General features: G+C 45.9%; 1 protein-coding gene across 1 annotated transcript in view; it reads right to left on the bottom strand.

The window, feature by feature from the left end:
- Window positions 1-21,505, bottom strand: part of LOC140385235 (uncharacterized) — a 64,498-nt gene extending 42,993 nt beyond the window's left edge. Inside the window, exons 1-4 of the mRNA XM_072467160.1 lie at window positions 21,369-21,505; window positions 13,870-13,984; window positions 3,351-3,495; window positions 1,013-1,117 (exon numbers count right to left, since the gene is read on the bottom strand). Coding sequence (XP_072323261.1) covers window positions 1,013-1,117; window positions 3,351-3,495; window positions 13,870-13,984; window positions 21,369-21,407 — 404 coding nt within the window. The 5' untranslated portion in view covers window positions 21,408-21,505. The remainder of the gene's footprint in view (window positions 1-1,012; window positions 1,118-3,350; window positions 3,496-13,869; window positions 13,985-21,368) is intronic.
- Between the last annotated feature and the right edge of the window lie 461 nt (window positions 21,506-21,966).

Genomic DNA, 21,966 nt, shown 5'->3' with positions numbered 1-21,966 from the left:
CGCCGCAGGAACTCTTGTTGGTCAGGGCCCCATACTAGACGGCCACCTTCCGACGCCATCTTGCTTTGTGCTTGCCTTCCTTGCCGCTGCTCTAGAGGATCCTCCGCAATCCGGCCACTTTCCTCTCCTTTTTCCATCCGTGTCCAGGGGGAATTCCCTTCTGGTTTACCGCACAGTGTTTTTAGCCGTTAAAATTGCCGTTGGGGCTCCTATCAAGAGCCCAAAAGTCCGTTCCACCGGGAGCTGCCGAAACGTGCGACTCAGCTGGTCATCGCCGCACCCGAAAGTCCTCTGCATGCATAACTTGAGAGAAATGATATTGTGCTTGGCTTCAATTGCTGGGACCATATAATGACTCCATCATCATTTGAACAAACAAGTCTCTTCTACTTTCCTTTTGGGCTTTGGAGTGAAAGCAAAGTTTTGCAGGACAAACTGCTTCATTAGAAATGCAAGCGATACTTCCCGAGAGCCCTGCTAAAACGAAGGACGAAAGTAAACATGTAAAAGCTCCAGCATTTCGGTAAAGTATAAACACACCCATGTGTCATGATATCCATATTAACATTTCATGGTGAAATCACACACACACACTGATGGACAGGTAGACGGACCAATCAACACACACATATCACAGCCAATCACCAGTGAGAGCACACGCACTATAAAACAGGGAACACCACAGTTCCCGCTCATTCTACCAGGAGATAGCACAGAGCACAGAGCTCACAGCGTGCCACTCAGACATACACCATGTGCTGAGTGCCTCACCAAGATAGTGAAAGGGCTGGGTCCACAGGTTAACTGGTGAAGTACGAACCACAGCCAGAAGTTAACAGTTGTTATTGTAAAGAATAATAAAACAGAGTTGTACCATCTACAACCGTGTTAGTTCGTTTGTGTATCGGAACACCCAACAAGGCACCATGGATGTTCCAAACTACAGCATTTTCAACGAGAACGATCAAGATAATCTTAATGGATGCGGTGGAAGTAGCATTTTGTTACTTACTCTCTGTCCCAAAGGAAAATCCAACCGATGTTCAAAAGATTGTTTATAATCCAAACTAAGTAAAATGGACAGGGCAGCACAGAAGGTATCCATGTATGGGCATCTCTGTGTGAATAAACATCAGAAAGAAACAGGATAGTATTAACAATAGTGCTTTAGTCTGTAGCACAGGAAAATCAATGTATTAATTAATAAGTTGCATTCATATAGCAGCTTATCATATCAATCACTGTTGCAATGTAATCAAATATTCATTCTAGAAAGAATAACTAATTATGGGAACTCCCTTACCCAATAACCGGTGAATGAAGTGTAATTAAGTGGCTCACTGAGTTAATGGTACAGAAAATCTATCCAGAATTATGCTGCTATTCCTCATTCTTCAGCATTCCTGCAACCAAAATCCAGCAGTCATTTTCTGAGATGATCTACAGCCCCTTAATCAATCTTATGTGGTGCAGCATTATATATGTTCCCTGGATACTCCATTTTGGCCTCTGCTGCAGTGATTGGCAACCTAAGCTAGTGAGTGGGTCGCACGAGTGCCCCTCCCTTTCAGAGGGCCGCAAGGCTTGTTGGCTAACCATGACTCCATGAATAAGATTGAATACATTTAGTACATGTCAAATATTTGATAATGAGTTCTAGAAAATGTTTAATCACTCATATATTAATAGAACTGTCACCAACTTTAAATGGTAAAAACAAAAACAAATGTTTGCACTTGGGATGTAGATGGGTGGCATGGTAGCACATGGGTAGCACTGTTGCTTCACAGCTCAAGGGTCCCAGGTTCGATTCCCAGCTTGGGTCACTGTCTGTGTGGAGTCTGCACCTTCTCCTTGTGTCTTCATGGGTTTCTTCCGGGTTCCTCCCACAAGTCCCGAAAGACGTGGTGTTAGGTAATTTGGGCATTCTGAAATTTCTCTCGGTGTACCTGAACAGGCACCGGAATGTGGTGACTAGGGGCTTTTTACAGTAACTTCATTGTCATGTTAATGTAAGCCGACTTGTGACAATAAAGATTATTATTATGGAGAGCATGGCTCTCTCAGTCAATGTTGTGAGCAATCAGCATGCACCTCACCACATTGCCCGTGCTTTACCTGCTTATCACTTCAGTCACACCGGTAGGAAAAAACTGCGCGGACGGAAATCAGCGGAATGTGGTGTAGCCATCTAAGATGGCCACCTGCAAAGGACCATGGGAATTATGGCCAACCCAGGACTCAGACAGATACAGAGCCTATGTGTATCTGAAACACAGGTAACCAGACCTGATCGAAACCCCCGCTTGTTTGAATTTTAATGGCCCATTTTCCGAGGACAATAGAACTCCAATCAAGCAACCGGTACAGCCACAGACTGATCGGCGCCACTCCCTTTACTCAGAAAGCACAACTGCCAAGGTCAATGATCACTAAGGACCCACCCAGCCATCAAGGAACCCGCCCCTTTATTGGCCAAAATCGAAGACCGTGATCAGAGCCCTGTCGAACTATTGGGTCCAAGGATAAGGACCGCCACAAAGAGTGCGAAATCCCAGAGGGATAAAAGAGGACACAGCCACGTATTCTTTTGGATCGAGCCTGTGCCAACCCAATCATAGCAGGAACAGCTAGCCAAGTTCAAGACCAACGATCACTACCTGACGGATGAGCCAGTCAGAAACAGAGCCACTTTCTTCAAACCAGCCAAGTGAAATCCAACAAACCTTGGGGAGGCACCCGGGAACCCCCCTCACCCCCTCTAAATGGCAACGCCACTCTGGGCATGACCCCTGGCAGTGCAAATCTGGCACCTAGGCAACCGGTCATTGTCAGCCTGACTACCTGGCACTGCCAGGTGCCTGGTGCCAGCGGGAGTACCAGGGTGACACCCTGCCCGGTTCACAACCACCCAGGGGTCTCCAATTGGCCAGTACCCTGGCAGGGTCATCAGGAGCGGTCATTGAGTCCCAGGCATCGGGTGCATCTGAAGTCCGGGTATTTAAATTAACTGCTAGGCTGATTTAAATATTCCGATCTGGGTCACACCCAGCGAGGGCGATCCAGATCTCGCCGGGCGGAGCCAGTCGGGTGACTTGCGATCGGACCAGCACCCAGCGCAGAGGCCGATTTGGGGTTTGCGTGTGATTCGCCATTTGCGTCCAGATCTGCACTGGCCACAACGGGATTGCTGAATCGCACCCAGACCTCAAATTGTTCAACATCCATCTATTACATCACTGTTCCTTTGGAGATGTACTGAACAAAATGAGATGATATTCAAAGACTGCAGAATAGAGCAATATAGCAGAATAGAGACAATATGTACATCATTTGGAGCACAGTATTACCTTCGACAGAATCCACTGCATGCATAGACAAGCCATACAGCTTGCCATATGTAAATGACTCCCCAGATAGAGAAGGTCCATACTGCAGGGGTGAGTTCAGTGCTGTATTTCTTTGATACGTTTCCAATGGATTGATGGAAGGGACCTAGTAAATTGACAAATATTGTTATTGTATGGCTGTTTTAGCACAGACTTATAATTGAACAAAACATTGACATTTTAAGTCTAAACAGAAAGAAAACCATAGAACTCTTACAGTGCAGAGGGGGCCTATTTGGCATGTCTCGACCGACTCGCCGAATAAACAATGTACCTAGCGCCAACCCCCCCTCTTTCTTCCTGCAACCCTCCATATGGGGAGGGGGGGGGGGGGGGGCGGTGGGCAACGTTAGCACAATGGTTAGCACAGTTGCTTCGCAGCTCCAGGGTCCCAGGTTCGATCCCCAGCTTGGGTCACTGTCTGTGCGGAGTTTGCACTTTCTCCCCGTGTCCGTGTGGGTTCCCTCCGGGTGCTCCAGTTTCCTCCCACAGTCCAAAGATGTGCAGGTTAGGTGGATTAGCCATGGTAAATTGCCCATAGTGTCCTAAAAAGGTTACTGGGTTACGGGGATAGGGTGGAGGTGTGGGTTTATGTAGGGTTCTCTTTCCAAGGGCCGGTGCAGACTCGATGGGCCGAATGGCCTCTTTCTGCACTGTAAATTCTATGGTTCTTCCTTTTAGGATAACACACTAATTCCCTTACGAATGCCTCGATTGAACCTGCCTCCACCATTCTCACAGACAGTGCATTTCAGACCTCAGCCACTTGCTGCGTGAGAAAGTTTTTCCTCCCGTCACATCTGCTCCTTTTACCAATGACTTTAAACCTGTGCCTGTGGTGATGTGCACCAATGTAAATGCATGTAGGCTAGCTAGACATTAGAGGGAGCACAAGAGACATCACACACACAGAACCAATAGATCAGGTAGATAGGACACAACCAATAGACATTCACGATACACAAGGTGACACGACCACAGTGGGGCATTACACCAACCCATATATAAAGGACACCACACACATGATCTGCCTCTTTCCAGTGGAGACAGTCAGTGAGTACAGACACAGGGTTGATTCAATATTACACCCACCACATGGATTGCAGCAACTGGTTAGTCAGTCTGGGTAGCTATAGTAGGATTAGCAGTAGTGTCGAACCCGAGTAATAGAAGTATAAATAGTTTAATAAACGTGTTGAAGTTATCTCCACGGTTGAACCTTCCTTTGTCAAGTGCACCACAAGGAGGCCGCTTATGGTACACCTACAACATAACAAATCATGGTACCAGGACTGAACTGTTTCAATCCACATAGCCATACCTCAGCGTACAGTGACAACCAGCAACGCTACCCAGGCAAGATGTTCGAGATCCGGGTTCCGCAGCAGCTCCAGTGCCACGGCGATCGCCGTGAAAACTGGCAGCCGAACTAGAAGACCCGGCTGATGCTGAAAAGACAGAGCTTCTCCTCACCATCGCCGGTGCCAGAGCAGAAGAAATCTTTTAAAAATTCAACTTCTCCAACGGGCAAAACAGGAGCGACTTCCAGGCAGTCCTGGACAAATTCGGCAAATACTGTGAGGAAAACACACTCCAACCAGCAAGAAAAGGTAAGAGAAGCGCCAGTACTCACCACGATGCCAAGATCTCGGAGCAGAGAACCGTTTTGATCGGCAGCCATCTTTTTAAAGGGTTTGCACTTGCACAGTTGCGCGAGATGCGCAGAACGGAAAGGTCCGTTTGCGCATGCGCAAGACATTGCACGTGCGCAATCACGAAAACGGCCATCAGTAAAGGAACAGCGATCTGCACATGTGCAATCGCTTCCTACGCCCTACGTCACATGCGTCATGACTTCAGAGGCCCTGGACCACGCCCATTTAAAGGGGAAACATCCCAAATCAAAGATAAAATCTTTTAAAGCCGTAAAACAACCTTCCTTCACCCGGAATGACAGCACAATGCCTCAAATTGAACCAGGAAATGAAATTAACCTCGGAAGAACCCTGCAACAAGCAGTTACCTATGCCCAAACCGATGATTCCGACCTTGAATACTTCAATACCGACCTTTACATTTTCTCTGGACCTCGCGAGACCAATGCCAGCTCCGACGCAAACAGTGATGATATGATCCTAGAAGACAATGACTCAGACAAACCTTTCACCTTGGGAGGCTACCCCAGTACCAAATCCGAACCGCAACTAGACGTGTTGCACATTGGCGACCCCCGTATTGAATCCGACGCAGACGCGGATTCGTTCTTTGGATTTGAGGATCTTCAGCCCAGCAGATATGACATCCCAACTCGTGAGTGCAGGATGATTCTGCAGCCTGAAACAAAGAGACAGAGAGTGGTACAGAGCATGGTCCACACACCGCTCAGGGTTCCAGACTCTACGAAAGAAGACACGCAAGACTCCACACCGCAGTCCTTGCATGAACAAGAAGTGACTCCAGTGTCACAAGCCTCCACAGCGAGCTAGTGGACAGACTCCACACTTGCAGAAACGCAAGACTCCAAAGCGCAGTCCTTGCAGGAACAAGACCATGAGGGTCTAGCAACCTCCTCTGACCAACTAGCAGCAGACGATGCAAGTCTGCCATGCTCAAGTAAACAGCAAGGAGACTATGACAGTCTACCACGCTCCAGTGCACAGCAGGACGTCCATGGCGGTCTATCATGTTACAATGCAGAACAAAGCGACGATGACAGTCCAAGCCCAAATGAAGGACAACAGCAAGGCAATGACAGTCCACCCACATTGTTTGCGCCACCAGATGAAGACTGACAATTTACCCAACCCAAGTGAACAACAAGCAGCTACTGAGGATCTACCCACGGTATGTGAGACGGGTGACGACAGCAACCTACTTCCCATGCAAGATGTGCAAAGTGACAGACTCCAGCTAGTGTGTACAGAGACACTTAAACGATCACTGTGAGACCACTGGTGACTCCGGTACCACCATGATACTTCCACCCTCATTCGCTCAAACCTCTCCACAAGTCAATGCATTCCTGCATGTTCCGACTCCAGACGTACAGCTGACTCCAGTGAGCCTGCTAAGACTCCGGACGGGGAGCATCAACAAACCAACACTGACTCAGTTAAAACAGACCAGACTCCAGATGGGGAGCAACCAAACGCCGACTCTGATTCACGTAAGCCGGCCTTTACCCCAGACAGGGAGTGCCGCATCCTTAAGTGATGGCACGCTCAGGGTAACAGCAGGTGCCACAACGACAGGAGATGGATCACTTAACAATCACACTGGGTCAGTAATAACAAGCAGTGGCTACAGTCCAAGAGGATTACACCAATATTCACCACAGCTATATCCACACATTTTTTCCACACCAGCAGTGCAGCCAATGACAGCTCATGCTGGACAAACCCAGTATTCAGACATGCAGCAGCCAGCAGTCTATGCAGCATATTCTCAAACAGGCCAGCACTACGGATTGCCCACTAATGGAATCCAGACCGAAGGAGGATTACCGCAAGCGCAATCTGCACTACAGACTGGATGCCTTAGTTACAGTCCAGGATTTGCTGCACCCCAGCCTGGCCAGACGGCATATTCCTATCAGATGCAAGGTTCTAGGTTCACACCATCACCAGGTATTTATGCGAGCAGCAATTCTGTTTCCAATTCGACAAGCTTCAACGGTTCTCAGCAGGATCACCCTTCCAGCACAGCACGTGGCCAGAACCAGTATGTACAATCTTATCCAACTTCAACATATGGCACATCTATGACCTCGAATGATACTGTCGATGGTACCTCTTCAACGTCAACACCTTATCAGCTACAAGATGCCATCCGACAGCACCATCACAATCATTGAAAAATGAAAGGGACTCCAAATCAGACAGTGAAGAGATTTGCCCACTTTTTGGTTCCTGTAGCACAGGGACGTTGATGATGTTCATAACCAAGAGAGACATTTGACCATGATGATTGATGGCTTTTGGACTCACACAAATGATTTGGACTTATTGTTTAATCACTGTTCCCATGACTTGTATATACCTTACCTTATCAACCTGTTGTTTGATCAATTTTCTTAATGTGTACAGAAAATATGAACATATAAAAAAGGGGGGATGTGGTGATGTGCATCAATGTATGCATGTAGGCCAGCTAGACACTAGAGGGAGCACAAGAGACATCACACACACTCAACCAATAGATCAGTTAGATAGGACATGACCAATGGACATTCACGATACACACAGAGGTAACACAACCGCAAGGGGGCATTACACCAACCCATATATAAAGGACACCACACACATGATCTACCTCTTTCCAGTGGAAACAGTCAGTGAGTACAGACACAGGGTTGATTCAATATTACACCCACCACGTGGATTGCAGCAACTGGTTAGTCAGTCTGGGTAGCTAGAGTAGGATTAGCAGTAGTGTTGAACACGAGTAATAGAAGTATAAATAGTTTAATAAACATGTTGAAGTTATCTCCACGTCTGAACCTACATTTGTCAAGTGCACCACAAGGAAGCCGCTTATGTTACACCTACAACGTAACAAATCAGTGCTCACTCGTTCTCGATCCTTTCACAAGTGGGAACAGTTACCCTCTATTCATTATTCTGAATACATCTATCAAACCTCCCCTCAGCTTTCTGTTCTCTGCAATGGTTACTAATACATGAGCCGTGTGGTGCAGGTTAGCGCTCAGAGTCTTTTAACAGATAAAAGCAGCATAACCTAACTTTGGTTCAGGGAATTCAGAACATTCATTCATACTTGGGTCTTTGCACAGACAAAATGCCATTGGCTGGCTTCAGCAAACCTTCTCATAGAATTGGAAGAATCTGAGATAGAGACCTGACTGGAGAGCGAGAGACACCTAGAAATGCGATCGGGCAGAACTTTAGGCTTCCCAGGGAAACGGATTGGCAGCTGGGCAGGGGATGTAACATTCGACATAATGCCGTGGGTGCCATTCCCCAACACCTACACATCCATCCTCAACCTCATTGCAATATTACACACGCCAGGGTGACCCACCACTCGTTGGACCAATCGAAGCCCTCTAGTGGCCCTCTCCCTACCCTGGCACAATTTTCCCCATGGTGGGTGAGTCAGGGGAGTAGGGTTTTAAGCCTGCCAGGTCCCAGGCCTGGTGGTTCAGGATTTTGTAGATAATTATGTTTTTTTTAAAGTGTTGAGATGTTAAAGGAGTGGAAAACTAGAACGGAGCAAGGATGGTGGAGATAAGTGACCTGAACTTGGTGCGCTAGAATCACAACCGGACGAATCAACCTTGCAAAGTTTTCCACACTTCCATCAGTGCCAAAGCTGGGAGTACTGTCCCACGGAATAGTCAAGCAACAACCTAATGCAGCCATACTCGTAGACGTGCATCTTTCAACTGAAATCTCAGATTCCTCCATCCCTGGAACTGTTCTATTCCCCTGGCAGAACAAGCCGACTAGAGGTGGCTGCACAGTCGTACACACACAGGAGAGGGTGTCCCAGAGAGTACTCAACATTTGATTCCCGACCATGGTAAGTCCCATGGTATTATGTCAGACATGTCCTTCTGTAGGTTGTGAGGGAATTAACACAGTGGAAAAACCGACATGACTTCATCCTCACCAACCTAGGTGTAGCAGATGCCTCTGTCCATGAAAGAATAGGCAGAAATGACCACTGTACACCAAAGAATACCTGCCATCATGTAATGTGGAGCTATCACCATGTTAAATGGGATTCAGGACCTGGTATCTAAAAGCAGGGCATCCAGGTGGACCATCAGAAGCAGCAGAATTGTATTTCACCACAACCTGTAACCTCATCTTTCAATTATCTCCCACTCTGCTATAACCATCAAGACAGAGTCCAAACCTGGTTCATTGAGGAATGCAGGAGAGCATGATGAAGCTACAACACAGGACTACATGCATGGCAAACAGAAAAAACAGCATGCGATATACAGAACTAAGCAATCTCACAGCCAACGGATCAGTTCAAAGCTTTGCAGTTCTGCCACATCTGGTCCTAAATAGTGGTGAACAGTTACATAACTAATGGGAAGTGAAAGCTCCATTAAAAATTGTATCCTTAATGACAGGGATGTCAAGACTGAAGCGTTTGCAGCCATCTTCAGACAGAACCAGACCTCCTCATGGTCCTCACTACCACAGAAACCAGAGCTGCAACACTGACATCAACCAGGAAATGTGGAAAATTGTTCTGGTATGGCCTCTGCTCAAAAAGCAGGGCAAATCCAATTGGCTAGTTACCACCTCATCAGTCTAATTTAACTCATCAGCGATGTGATGGAAGATGTCAGTGCACTTACTCAGCAATAAGCTGCTCGCGAATGCTCAGTTTGAGGTCTGCCAGGAGAACCTGGCTCCAGACCACATTACAGCCTTGGTCTAAACATTGGCCAAAGAGCTGGCATCAAGAGGTGAGGGGAGAGTCACTGCCCTCGACAGCAAGGCTGCATTTGAATGGCTGCCGCATCAAGGAGCCCCAGCAAAACTGAAGTCAGTAAGAATTGGGGGAAACTCTCACCTGGTTGGAGTCATACCTAGAACAAAGAAAGATGACTTTCCCTATATCTGACGGTCAGACGTGGGGATGTTCAGTGATAACTGCACAATGTTCAGTGCCATTTGCAGCCCCTTACACAATGAAGCAGTCTGTGTCTCATGCAGCAAGGCCTGGACAATATTCAGGCTTTGGCTGAAAATTGCAAATAACATTGATGCCATACAAGTGTCAGGCAAGGACCATTGGCAACACAAGTGAATCTAGCCATAAAATAAAAACAGAAAATGCTGGATAAACTCAACAGGACTGGCAGCATCTGTGGAGAGAGATTCAGAGGTAACATTTCGAGTCCATCGACTTGCTAAGATTTTCCAGCATTTTCTGTTTTAATTTCAAATTTCCAGCATTCGCAGTATTTTCATTTATTTGAGAATGTGACCATCATTCCTTGACATTTAATGACCATATCATCACTGAAGCCCCTATCAATTTCCTTTGGGTGGGATGGAGAGTCAGGGGAGAGTGGGGCAGTGTGGGAAGGGATCACCATTGACCAGAAACGGAATTGGATCCATAACATAAATAACATAGACGTTGTGGTGACAAGAACAAGCCAGAGCTTGGGACATCTTTTGGAATACCCACCTCCTGACTTCCCAAAGCCTGTGATAGAATGTTCTCCATTTGACTGGATGAGTGCAGTGCCAACGAAGCTCAAGGAGCTCGACAGCACCCAGGACGAAATAACCCACTTGATTAGCACCTCATCCAACATCGTAACTTGCACTCTCTCCACCACTACACACAATAGCAGTAGCATATATGATCTGCAAGATGCACTGCAGCAACGTACGAGGTTCCTTCACCAGCACCTCCCAAATTTGTGATTTCTACCCCTCGAGGAGCTCCTTCCCGAACAACACTATGGGTGTACCTACACTATATATGTTAAACCTTACCATACCCTCCGAGCTTACCGCCGCCGCCACCTCGGCCCAGGAGGCACTGGTTGCCCTGTGGCTCACCCTCTGGGACCCTTGGGGGAACAGGACATCCCTCCTGGCCTCGACCGCATCTGGGAGCCTCGCCAGATCCGCATCGCTGAATCTTGGGGCTGGTCTTCTCGGCACCGTGACTGCGAGCTGACTGGGATTGACTGTGCAAGTGCTGTTTAAATGCTGCTTGAACCTGTTAGCGGGTGGCGGTGGTGAGGGGGGGGCTGCTGGCAAGCGTGGCCCCAGCGCATTGGCGGCAAGAAGCCCTTGGGGCCTCGTTAAGTGGACCAATTAACTTTGAATTGTGCTGCCGGCCTCGCCAGGCCGAGCACCGGGAAACTCGCGGCAGTTCCCGCTCGCCACTACACTTAGATATCTTTCCAGAGAATCGTGCCCTAAGTCACGGAAAATGACTTCAAAAATGCACAAATCTATTATATATTGGAGTAAATTCTAAGTTTAAAAGAAAATAATCCAAAACCTTTAGAAGTATGTCGATTAATGCCATTTTCTTTCTTTTTAAAAATAAATTTACAGTACCCAATTATTGTTTTTCTAATTAAAGGACTATTTAGCGTGGTAAATCCATCTACCTTGCACATCGGTTTCGGTTGTGTGGGTGAGACCCATGCAGACACGGGGAGACTGTGCAAACTCCACATGGACAGCATGCCCACTTCGAGGGCAGCACGGTAGCCTTGTGGATAGCACAATTGCTTCACAGCTCCAGGGTCCCAGGTTCGATTCCAGCTTGGGTCACTGTCTGTGCGGAGTCTGCACATCCTCCCCGTGTGTGCGTGGGTTTCCTCCGGGTGCTCCGGTTTCCTCCCACACTCCAAAGATGTGCTGGTTAGGTGGATTGGCCATGATAAATTGCCCTTCGTGTCCAAAATTGCCCTTAGTGTTGGGTGGGGTTACTGGGTTATGGGGATAGGGTGGCGGTGTTGACCTTGGGTAGGGTGCTCTTTCCAAGAGCCGGTGCAGACTCGATGGGCCGAATGGCCTCCTTCTGCACTGTAAATTCTATGATAATCTATGACAGTGACCCAGAGATCGAATTATGCCTTTGCACCCAACCATTCCAGCTTAATTCTTGTACACTCTTGTCATGATATGTTTATTGACTGGGATGTACAGGTTTAACAAGTTAATGATAATGATTGATACCACTAGAGGGAACCACAGAACAGTCATATATATATATCATGTGACTTGGGGATTCTGGGATTATTAACATAAGAACATAAGAACTAGGAGCAGGAGTAGGCCACCTGGCCCCTCGAGCCTGCTCCACCATTCAATGAGATCATGGCTGATCTTTTGTGGACTCAGCTCCACTTTCCGGCCTGAACACCATAACCCTTAATCCCTTTATTCTTCAAAAAACTATCTATCTTTATCTTAAAAACATTTAATGAAGGAGCCTCTACTGCTTCACTGGACAAGGAATTCCATAGATTCACAACCCTTTGGGTGAAGAAGTTCCTCCTAAACTCAGTCCTAAATCTACTTCCCCTTATTTTGAGGATATGCCCCTTAGTTCTGCTTTCACCCGCCAGTGGAAACAACCTGCCCGCATCTATCCTATCTATTCCCTTCATAATCTTATATGTTTCTATAAGATCCCCCCTCATCCTTCTAAATTCCAACGAGTACAGTCCCAGTCTACTCAACCTCTCCTCGTAATCCAACCCCTTCAGCTCTGGGATTAACCTAGTGAATCTCCTCTGCACACCCTCCAGTACCAGTACGTCCTTTCTCAAGTAAGGAGACCAAAACTGAACACAATACTCCAGGTGTGGCCTCACTAACACCTTATACAATTGCAGCATAACCTCCCTAGTCTTAAACTCCATCCCTCTAGCAATGAAGGACAAAATTCCATTTGCCTTCTTAATCACCTGTTTCACCTGAAAACCAACTTTCTGCGACTTATGCACTAGCACACCCAGGTCTCTCTGCACAGCAGCATGTTTTAATATTTTATCATTTAAATAATAATCCCTTTTGCTGTTATTCCTACCAAAATGGATAACCTCACATTTGTCAACATTGTATTCCATCATTGTATTAGATCAAGAAGATTAGATGGTGGGAGGATTAGATAGTGAGTTTTGTAAGTTAGAGACAGCATAGTTTTATACGTGGGCAGCACGGTAGCACAGTGGTTAGCATAGTCGCTTCACAGTACCAGGGCCCCAGGTTCGATTCCCGGCTTGGGCCACTGTCTGTGCGGAGTCTGCACGTTCTCCTCGTGTCTGCGTGGGTTTCCTCCGGGAGCTCCGGTTTCCTCCCATAGTCAAAAGACGTGCAGGTTGGATTGACCGTGCTAAATTGCCCTTAGTGTCCAAAGGGGTTGGGTGGGGTTGCTGTGTTACGGGTATGGGGCGGAGTTGTGGGCTTAAATGGGGTGCTCCTTCCAAGGACCAGTGCAGGCTCGATGGGCCGAATGGCCTCCTTCTGCACTGTAAATTCTATGTTCTACTCTAGGAATGTGAACGAATCTTAGTTAGTAGTGTAAATAAATTCATAGTTTTGTTAACAAAGCTTTGTGTTCTATATTCAACACTGTGCATCCGAGCCATCCAGGTAGAGTAGAGAACACGACACCCTCTTCAAAGATCTGCAATTGAGGACAATGGCAATTAATGTAACCTGGGGGACATGGCCAGTTTTGTGAGCAAGGCCCGCTTCCAGGAAGCTTTTTTTGAAAACCAGAGGGAAAGGTCACAGAAACTGCAGTTGGGCTGAACTAACTTGCACTTAAATTTCTACCATCTCTTGCATGGGTTGTATCAGAGAAAACCAGCAAAATTGATTGGCAGCTCCAGACCATTAAGCTTTAGTTCTACTAATGAAAATGGTTTCAGTGACCTCGGATGCATCTGGAATCTTGTGCTCAGGTGTTCTCTGGCTTCAAATGAGTTGAACCAGCGTGGGGTATTCCTTACCTGGTTCTGATCCTCTCGCGGCAAGAACATTCATAACCACAGTGATGATGTAGACAACTAAGCCAAGGACCACAAGATAATTCTGACACAGGCTCCTCTTCGCCATTGCGGAGTCCTAATTAAACATTTTCAGTAAAATGAGAAGCAAAGACAGAAATTCACAAGAAAAAACATTTCTGGTTAATCTATTAACATGTTCTTCCGACTTTTTCTGTGATCATATAAAGCACCAATACAAATTTATTTTAAGGCATCGATTAAAATATGCTCAGGCGCCAACCCAATTTATTAAATAGTGATTGCTCATTCTCAATTTTTGCCATTCTCATATTTTTCACACTTTTGTCACACTATTACGAGGGGTGGTACTGTGCAGAGCCTCGTCTTCTAGTGGTATTGTCACTAGACGAGTGAACCAGAGACCCAGAGTAATGCTCTGGGGACCCAGGTTCAAATTCTACCACAGCAGAAATTTAAATTCAATAAAAATATGGGATTAAAAGTCTAATGATGACCATGAAAACATTGTTGATGTGGTAAAAACCCATTTGGTTCAATAAAGTTCTTTAGGGAAGGAAATCTGCCGTCCTTACCTGGTTTGGTCTACATGTGACTCCAGACCCACAGCAATGTGATTGACTCTTAACTGCCCCCCTCAAGGGTAATTAGGGATGGGCAATAAATGCTGCCACAGCCGGCGACGCCCACCTCCCATGAACAAATAAAAAAATATCCCTGACCTCTATGACTCTGCCACTCACTTGATAAACTTACTGTATTCCATTCACTTAAGCAGAAAGGATGCAAAAAAAGGGGAAGGTGAGAAAGATATTTCAAAACGTAGTTAGTGACTAACAATGGCTTACTGGTTTAGTATAGAATGTATTGTGGTACTGAGCTATTAAGACCTGGATGGCGCTGTTGATCTTAGCTGCGTCAATCGCAAGGTACTCAAATTGATCTGTGCTTTAGACGAGAGAAAGGGAGACTATTATTATTATTTTTTTAAAATCAGTTTAGTCCCACTCTTGATAACTATGCAGTGGAAAGTAAATATGTCAGGTAAGAATGGAATCATTTTTGATTGTGACACTCACTTGTTAAATAGACTGCCAGCACGTGATGTTTGGACTAACAGATGAGGCAATAATCTCATCGTATCATGTGAAATTAACTTTTTTTTAAAGTGTACCTTCACACACATGTTTCTTTCCTTTGGGGAATAGTGGGGGAGTGATGGAAGGATTCCCAAGCTGATCAACATTATTAATGCTTCTTCCTGTTGGAGGACCTGATGGACATCCTACCATCTTTGCCACCGTTGCTTTCAGTGAATGAAGAGATGTGAAGAAAATTTGATTAATTGAAATGAATAGGGGATTTACACCCATATATCTTGTGTGGTAATGAAAGGTGATTTCTGGATTTTGGGTCAGAGTCCCTAGCAGCAATGTTGGAAGATCTATTTCCAAACCATGATCTTTAGGCATCAGGATTCCTTGCTGAGAATGCTGGGCTAGATTTTGTTCAAACAATACCAGCACATGAACGATGCACATTGTTATTAATGTGTAAATTGAATAGCAACTGGAAGAAAGAGATGTTGCAGGAATTGTGGATAACCACAGTTTGCCGGTTGAATTGCGTTATTAACTTTGCAAAAGTGGCATTTCAGGCTTCATTTCAGCTATTCTCACCAAATTCCTAAATTAGTGAATTAATTGTCCATTAAACTCACAACCCAAAGTTGGCTTGTTTGGCAAATAAGCTTTTAAAGACCTGATAATAACTAATGATTATTAATTAACTTTGCTTGTCTAAGAAATGAACAATTATAACTTTCGGAGATTTTTAAATTACAGATTAAAACTTGCCATTTTTTGTGTTTTTCCTTTCTGTTTTATCCCGCTCTCTTTCCATGACACCAATCTTTCCTTCAGTACCGGATTTAACATTGAATTAACCTATTTTGGGCAGCATGGTGGTGCAGAGGTTACCACTGCTCCACGGAGCCGAGGACCCGGGTTCGATCCCGGCCTTGGATCACTCTCTGCCTGGAGTTTGCACATTCTCCTTGTGTCTGCTTGGGTCTCACCCCCACAACCCAAAGATGTACAGGGAAGTGGATTGGTCACGCTAAATTGGAAAAAAATATTTAAAAAAGAATTAACCCACTCTAATTCTCCCTTCCCCCTTCTTTTATCCGACTTGTCCTTCCTGTATTTAGGTCTCAATCCTTAACTCTCACTGTGTAGGAAGATACACTGTCTGTCTCATTGTTAATCTAGGTTCCAGATGCCCTGTCACTCAGGCTGAGGAGCAACGTTCTGATTAAAAAACTTGCATGGGCAAGTCTAATGGGGTGTGCTGAGACATGGTCTGCTCAGCAAAATCTGTAGTAATATTATTGAAATAAATATTTATTCCAGTGCTACCATTCTCACACATTTAATTATCTCAGCATAATTCATAATTCTGAGCAAAAAAAATAGTCTATCTATTATTCAAATTGTAAAACAAGGTCCCCAGTATTTGCAGTCAGTGCTCACAGATGCCTGCAGGCTTGGTGAGATTTTGTGTGGTTTAGAAATCATTGTCAGTGTGACACCTTTGAGAGGAAGTGTATGTGTGAGCTCTTCAATCAATCAGAGTCAAGACTCCTCACGGAGATAACAATATTCTAGACAGGGAAGTATTGATTATAATAGGTAATTCCATCTAAAATCATGTATAGAAAGTGAAAGGGAGTGAGAGAAAAATAGGACTGAGGTAAGTTAAGGGATTGAAAATTACAGACATTTCCAACTATAATTAGAGTCTGGAAGAATGAAAATTCATACCTATGAAAATTAATTTTCAGGGCTAGAGAGGTTGTCAGAAATTAAGCTATTAAAAATGTGCATACACTTGAATGCGCCAACTATAACATTTTCTGGCATATTTAATGAGCAAGTATGGTAACTTCACACCTGCCATGTGTCTTAATGCGAAATCTATCAGTGAAGTACTGCTGTAGGGAAGCTTGTAGAGGAAAAGGGAAAATTGGAGAGCAACTAATAGGTGGATCATTTCAGATTGATACTTCCAGGGAAATTATAAATCTTTTCGGAATGTACATATTTTAAATTTATGCTCAGGACGTCACTAATATCGAGTAACCAGAGCAAATCCTCACCTCTCAAACATCTTCATTTCATTAACTCCATTGAATTATTTGAATTTCATTCAATACTACTTAAACAGTGTTTAAGGGTCCACTATCAATAAGAACTGTAAAGCCATTGCATCAACTGACTGTGTTAACACTTTGGCCAGTCCACAAGGGTTTTCTGTTTAGTCCATCTTTTGGCAGGTTTGGCAGTGCAGTTAATTGTTTGGAGTCACTGCTTGTGGTCAGATGAAAAGAGTGCAGATAATGAAAGCCATTTGGACCGTCTTAGCCAGCCAACCAAAAGAAGCCAAAAGTCTTTAAATAAAAGTTGGCATGTCAGATGAAAACTTACATGGCATTCCTCCATTTACTACTGTTTTATGAAGATATTAATCTGCTTCAATAAAATACAGATGTTGTTCAATTAAGGAACACCATCTGAATAGATAAAGCATTAATTTGTTGATATTGGCAACAGTAAATGTTTCCATATAATGCCCCGGCATAGCATCTGACTGACCCTTGAACCATTCCAAAGCTTACATGCGACTTGGGAGTGTATCCCAAGTGATTAGTCTTTGTGTGATGACATGCTCCCTGATCCCAATAGCTGATTTATCTTTCAGTGGTTTGAGTCTATTCCCACTTCTCCGAGACATATTCAGTACCATAACATTAACAATCTAGTATGCTGATATTTGATTAGTGTTGAAGGATCTTCTTTGACATTTCTCATGGTAATCTAGATAATATGCTGTTTTAGAGCAATGGACAAGCATAGCACTTTAAGGTCATAATGTGTAATCATTCATTCAATACACTCAGGTTAAGGGTACTTAATTGTTATTTTTAATATTTTTATTCAAACGAGATTGTCATTAAACCAAGCACAACAACAATACAGCAAGCCCCAACTCCATATCATACCCGAAGAGAACCCTCCCAGTGGCCCTCAATACCCCTCTCCCCATAAAGAAAACAAAGCTTAAAAGACAAACCAACCGCCTCCCCCCCCCCGGGAGATGAAGGGCTGCCATCTCGACTCAAACCCTTCCACCAACCCCCTCATGGTACACTTGAACCTCTGCAGGTGCAAGAATTCCAACAGGTCCCCTAACCAAGCCAGGGCCTTAGGCGGCACCGGGGACATCCACCTAAGCAGAAAGCACCTCCGGGCTAGAACATCTGTTCCCGTCCCCATCTGAGGCATCGGCGAGTCCGATACTCCAAAACTGGCCACCAACTGGCACGGCTCCAACTGAACGCCCCAAATCCCCGAAACTGTATCAAGAAGGGAGACCCAGAACAAGCTTGGGACAAGACCAAAACATATGCGTGTGATTCACCTAAAACACGATTCATGCCTACCCTCCACTCCCGAGAAGAACCCACTAATTCGTACCCTGGTCAGGTGCGCCCAGTGCACCACCTGGAACTGGATCAGCCTTAAACTCGCACAGGAGGAGGTGAAGTTCATCCTGTGAAGAGCCTCACTCCACACTACCCTCCCTCAAAGAGCAAATCCAGCTTACCCTCGCACTTCCTCTTCACTTCCTCCAATGATGCCTGCTCCATCACCAATATCTGCCCATAGACATCTTAAATCTTCCCCTCCCCTAACTCGGCCAAGAGCAGGACCCTGTCCACAAGCAAAGGTGACGGTACCAGAGGAAGTGAAGAAAGCTCCTTGCATAAAAAATTTGCGTAACTGAAAACATTTCCTCTTGGGAGCTGGAACTTCTCTAAAAACTCATCTAGACCGGCGAACCTCCAGAAACCGTCTCCAAACCTTTCCAACCCCTCCGTCTCCCATGCCCTAAACAATGAATCTTCAGCAGACGGCACAAAGCTATGGTTCCTGCAAATCAGAGCCAACAGTGACATGGGGCCAAGTTTAAAATGTTGCCTAAACGGATTCCAAATCCTCAAAGTGGCTGTCACCACTGGGCTCAAAGAGTATCTAGCAGGGGAAAACGGGAGTGGTGCTGTGACCAGGGCCCTAAGACTCGACCCTATGCACGAAACATCCTCCATCAGCCCCATACAGAGTCCGGATCCTCGAACCATCCCCGCACCTTATCAATATTTGCCGCCCAGTAACAGCACAACAGATTAGGTAGTGCCAACCCCCCCCCGACTGCATATCCCTTTGCAAAAACGTCCTACTAACCCGAGGAGTCTTACCAGCCCAAACAAATATAGATATCAATTTGATAACCCTACAAAAGAAAGCCTTGTGAAGTAAAACTGGGAGACACTGGAACAAAAACAAAAACTTTGGAAGAATATTCATCATCTGTACCCATCCCGCTATAGTCAGAAGGAGGGCATCCCACCTTTCAAATTGACCTTCAGCCATCCACCAGACTAGAAAAGTTACATGTACAGAGCGTGGCCCAAATCATGGGCTACCCGGATACCCAAATCCCAGAGGGGGGTTCACCAGAAAAAAAATCACTCTCCCCAGATTGGCTTGTAATCCAAAAAGGAGCCAAACTTCCTGAGCAGCTCCATTATCTCCCCACAAATTAGAGAGGGTCAGTAATATATAGCAACAGACTGTCCGCATAAAAGGACACCCTGTGCTCCCTCCACCCGTTCTATCTCCCTCAATCTGGTCGATGACATTAACACAATGGTCAGCGGTTCGATTGCTAAAGGCAAACTACAGCAGAGACAATGGGCACCCCTGTCTTGTACATCTGCTCAGTTGAATATAGCCCGGGCTCAGTGCATCAGTCCATACACTTGCAGTGGGGGCTCTGTCGAGCAGCCTTCTAATCCATTAAATAAATTTTGGCCTGAAGCCAAACCACCCCAGGATCTCAAGAGGTATCCCCACTCAAACCTTATCGAATGTGTTCTCCATGTCCATCAAAATAAATCACCTCTGGCTCGGTCCCCAAGGAGGGCAACAACACAACATTTAACCATCTCCTAATATTGGCCGAAAACTGCCAGCACTTAACAAATCCAGTCTGCTCCTCCAAAATCACCCCCGTTAGACAAAGCTCCAAACATTGCTAACACCTTAGCATCAGTGTTTAACAACAAAATAGGCTGATATGACCCAAATCCCATGGGATCCTTGTCCTTCTTCAGAATCAAGGAAATTGACATCAGTGTCAGCTTGGCCGGCAACACCCTCCGGGACAACATATCCTGCAGAAGTGGAACCAGCTGACCAGCAGACTGTTTGTAAAATTCAATGGGGAACCCATGTGGACCCAGTGCATTGTCCATCTGCATTAATCAAATACAGCTCATGATCTCCTATTGGCGTCTCCAAATTCTGCCTTCTCTCCTGCTCAATTATGGTCAACCCATCCAAAGATTGCGTCATTGATGAACCCTCCGCCGGGGGCTCGGAGTCATACAGCCCACGGTAGAAGGCGCCAAATGCTTCATTAACCTTCGCTGGGGCAGAAACTACCTTGCCACCCGAGTCCCTGGCCTGCACTATCATCTGGGAGGCTGCCTGCTGCCTCAGCTGGTAAGCCAATCGACAACGGGCCTGGCCTGGTCTGGCCTGCCCCGCATACTCATAAAAAGTTCTTCTTGAGTGACGCAGCTGGGTCACCACCTTACCCATTGAAAACTGAAAATCCATTTGCAACTTCTTTTTGTCCGTCAATAACTCGAGCACTGGAGCAATCGAGTACTGGCGGTCCACCTCGAGAATGGAGTCCACCTGCCTCTGTCTCTCCACATTCCCAGATTTGTCCCCATGCACCTTAAAAAAAGAGATTATCTCTGCCCTAAGCACCGTATTCAGAATTTCCCGGAGCGTGGTAGGAGAGACCGCCTCATTCCTGTTGAACTCAATGTACTCCCCAATGGGAGAGGATACCTGCTCACAAAATCTCTTATCCATGAACAATACCATGCCCAGTCTCCACAGGGGTCACTGAGAGCGGCCCGGCTCCAACATCAGGTCCACAGAATGCGGGTCATGATCCGATATAGTGATCGCCAAGTGCCCCCCCCCCCACACACCTTTTGGGGCAGCACAGTAGCACAAGTCGCTAGCACTGTGGCTTCACAGTGCCAATGTCCCAGATTCGATTCCCTGCTGAGTCACTGTCTGTGAGGAGTCTGCATGTTCTCCCCGTGTCTGCGTGGGTTTCTTCCGGGTGCTCCAGTTTCCTCCCACAGTCCAAAGATGTGCAGGTTAGGTGGATTGGCTAAATTGCCTTCAGTGTCCAAAAAGGTTAGGAGGGGTTATTGGGTTACGGGGATAGGGTCGAAGTGAGGGCTTAAGTGGGTCGGTGCAGACTCGATGGGCAAATGACCTCCTTCTGCACTGTATGTTCTATGTTCTCACTCCAGGGAGAAGAGACCTACTCACCACAAAGAAAGTCAATCCGGAAGTTGACCCAATGGACATAAGAATCTTAAACCTTCACGGGTCTGCCATCCCACCTGTTCCACGAACACCAGTAACTCCTTCGCCAACCCTGATGGACTCCGAGACTTGGGACTCGACCGATACAGTCTAGGATCCAAAACACAATTGGAGTCCCTCCCCCCCCCCCCATAATTAGATGATGTGAATCAAGATCTGAGACAGTTACCAGCACCTTGTTAATGAATGCCATGTCATCCCAGTTCGATGCATACACATTGACCAACACCACCGGCGTGCCCACCATGACCCACTGATGATTACATACCTCCCATCCAAACCTGCCAATATATTACTCACATAGAAAGCCAGCCCGTTATTAATCAACCCAGTGACCCTCCGCACCCTACACTGGAAACCCGAGTGATATACCTGCCCCACCCATCCCTTCTGCAACCTTGTTTGATCCTTAATTCTTAAATGGGTCTCCTGTTAAAAAAAAAAAATCACATCCGTCTTCAAACTTCTCAAGTGTGCAAACACCCGGGACCTTTTCACTGGGCCATTTAACCCCGTCTCATTCCAAGTTATCAGTCGGATT

The sequence above is a fragment of the Scyliorhinus torazame genome, chromosome 11 (assembly GCF_047496885.1).
Source record: "Scyliorhinus torazame isolate Kashiwa2021f chromosome 11, sScyTor2.1, whole genome shotgun sequence".
In the NCBI taxonomy this organism is placed as follows: Eukaryota; Metazoa; Chordata; class Chondrichthyes; order Carcharhiniformes; family Scyliorhinidae; genus Scyliorhinus; species Scyliorhinus torazame.
The sequence above is the reverse complement of the archived record's forward strand: the minus strand, read 5'-3'. Positions and strand labels throughout refer to the sequence as shown.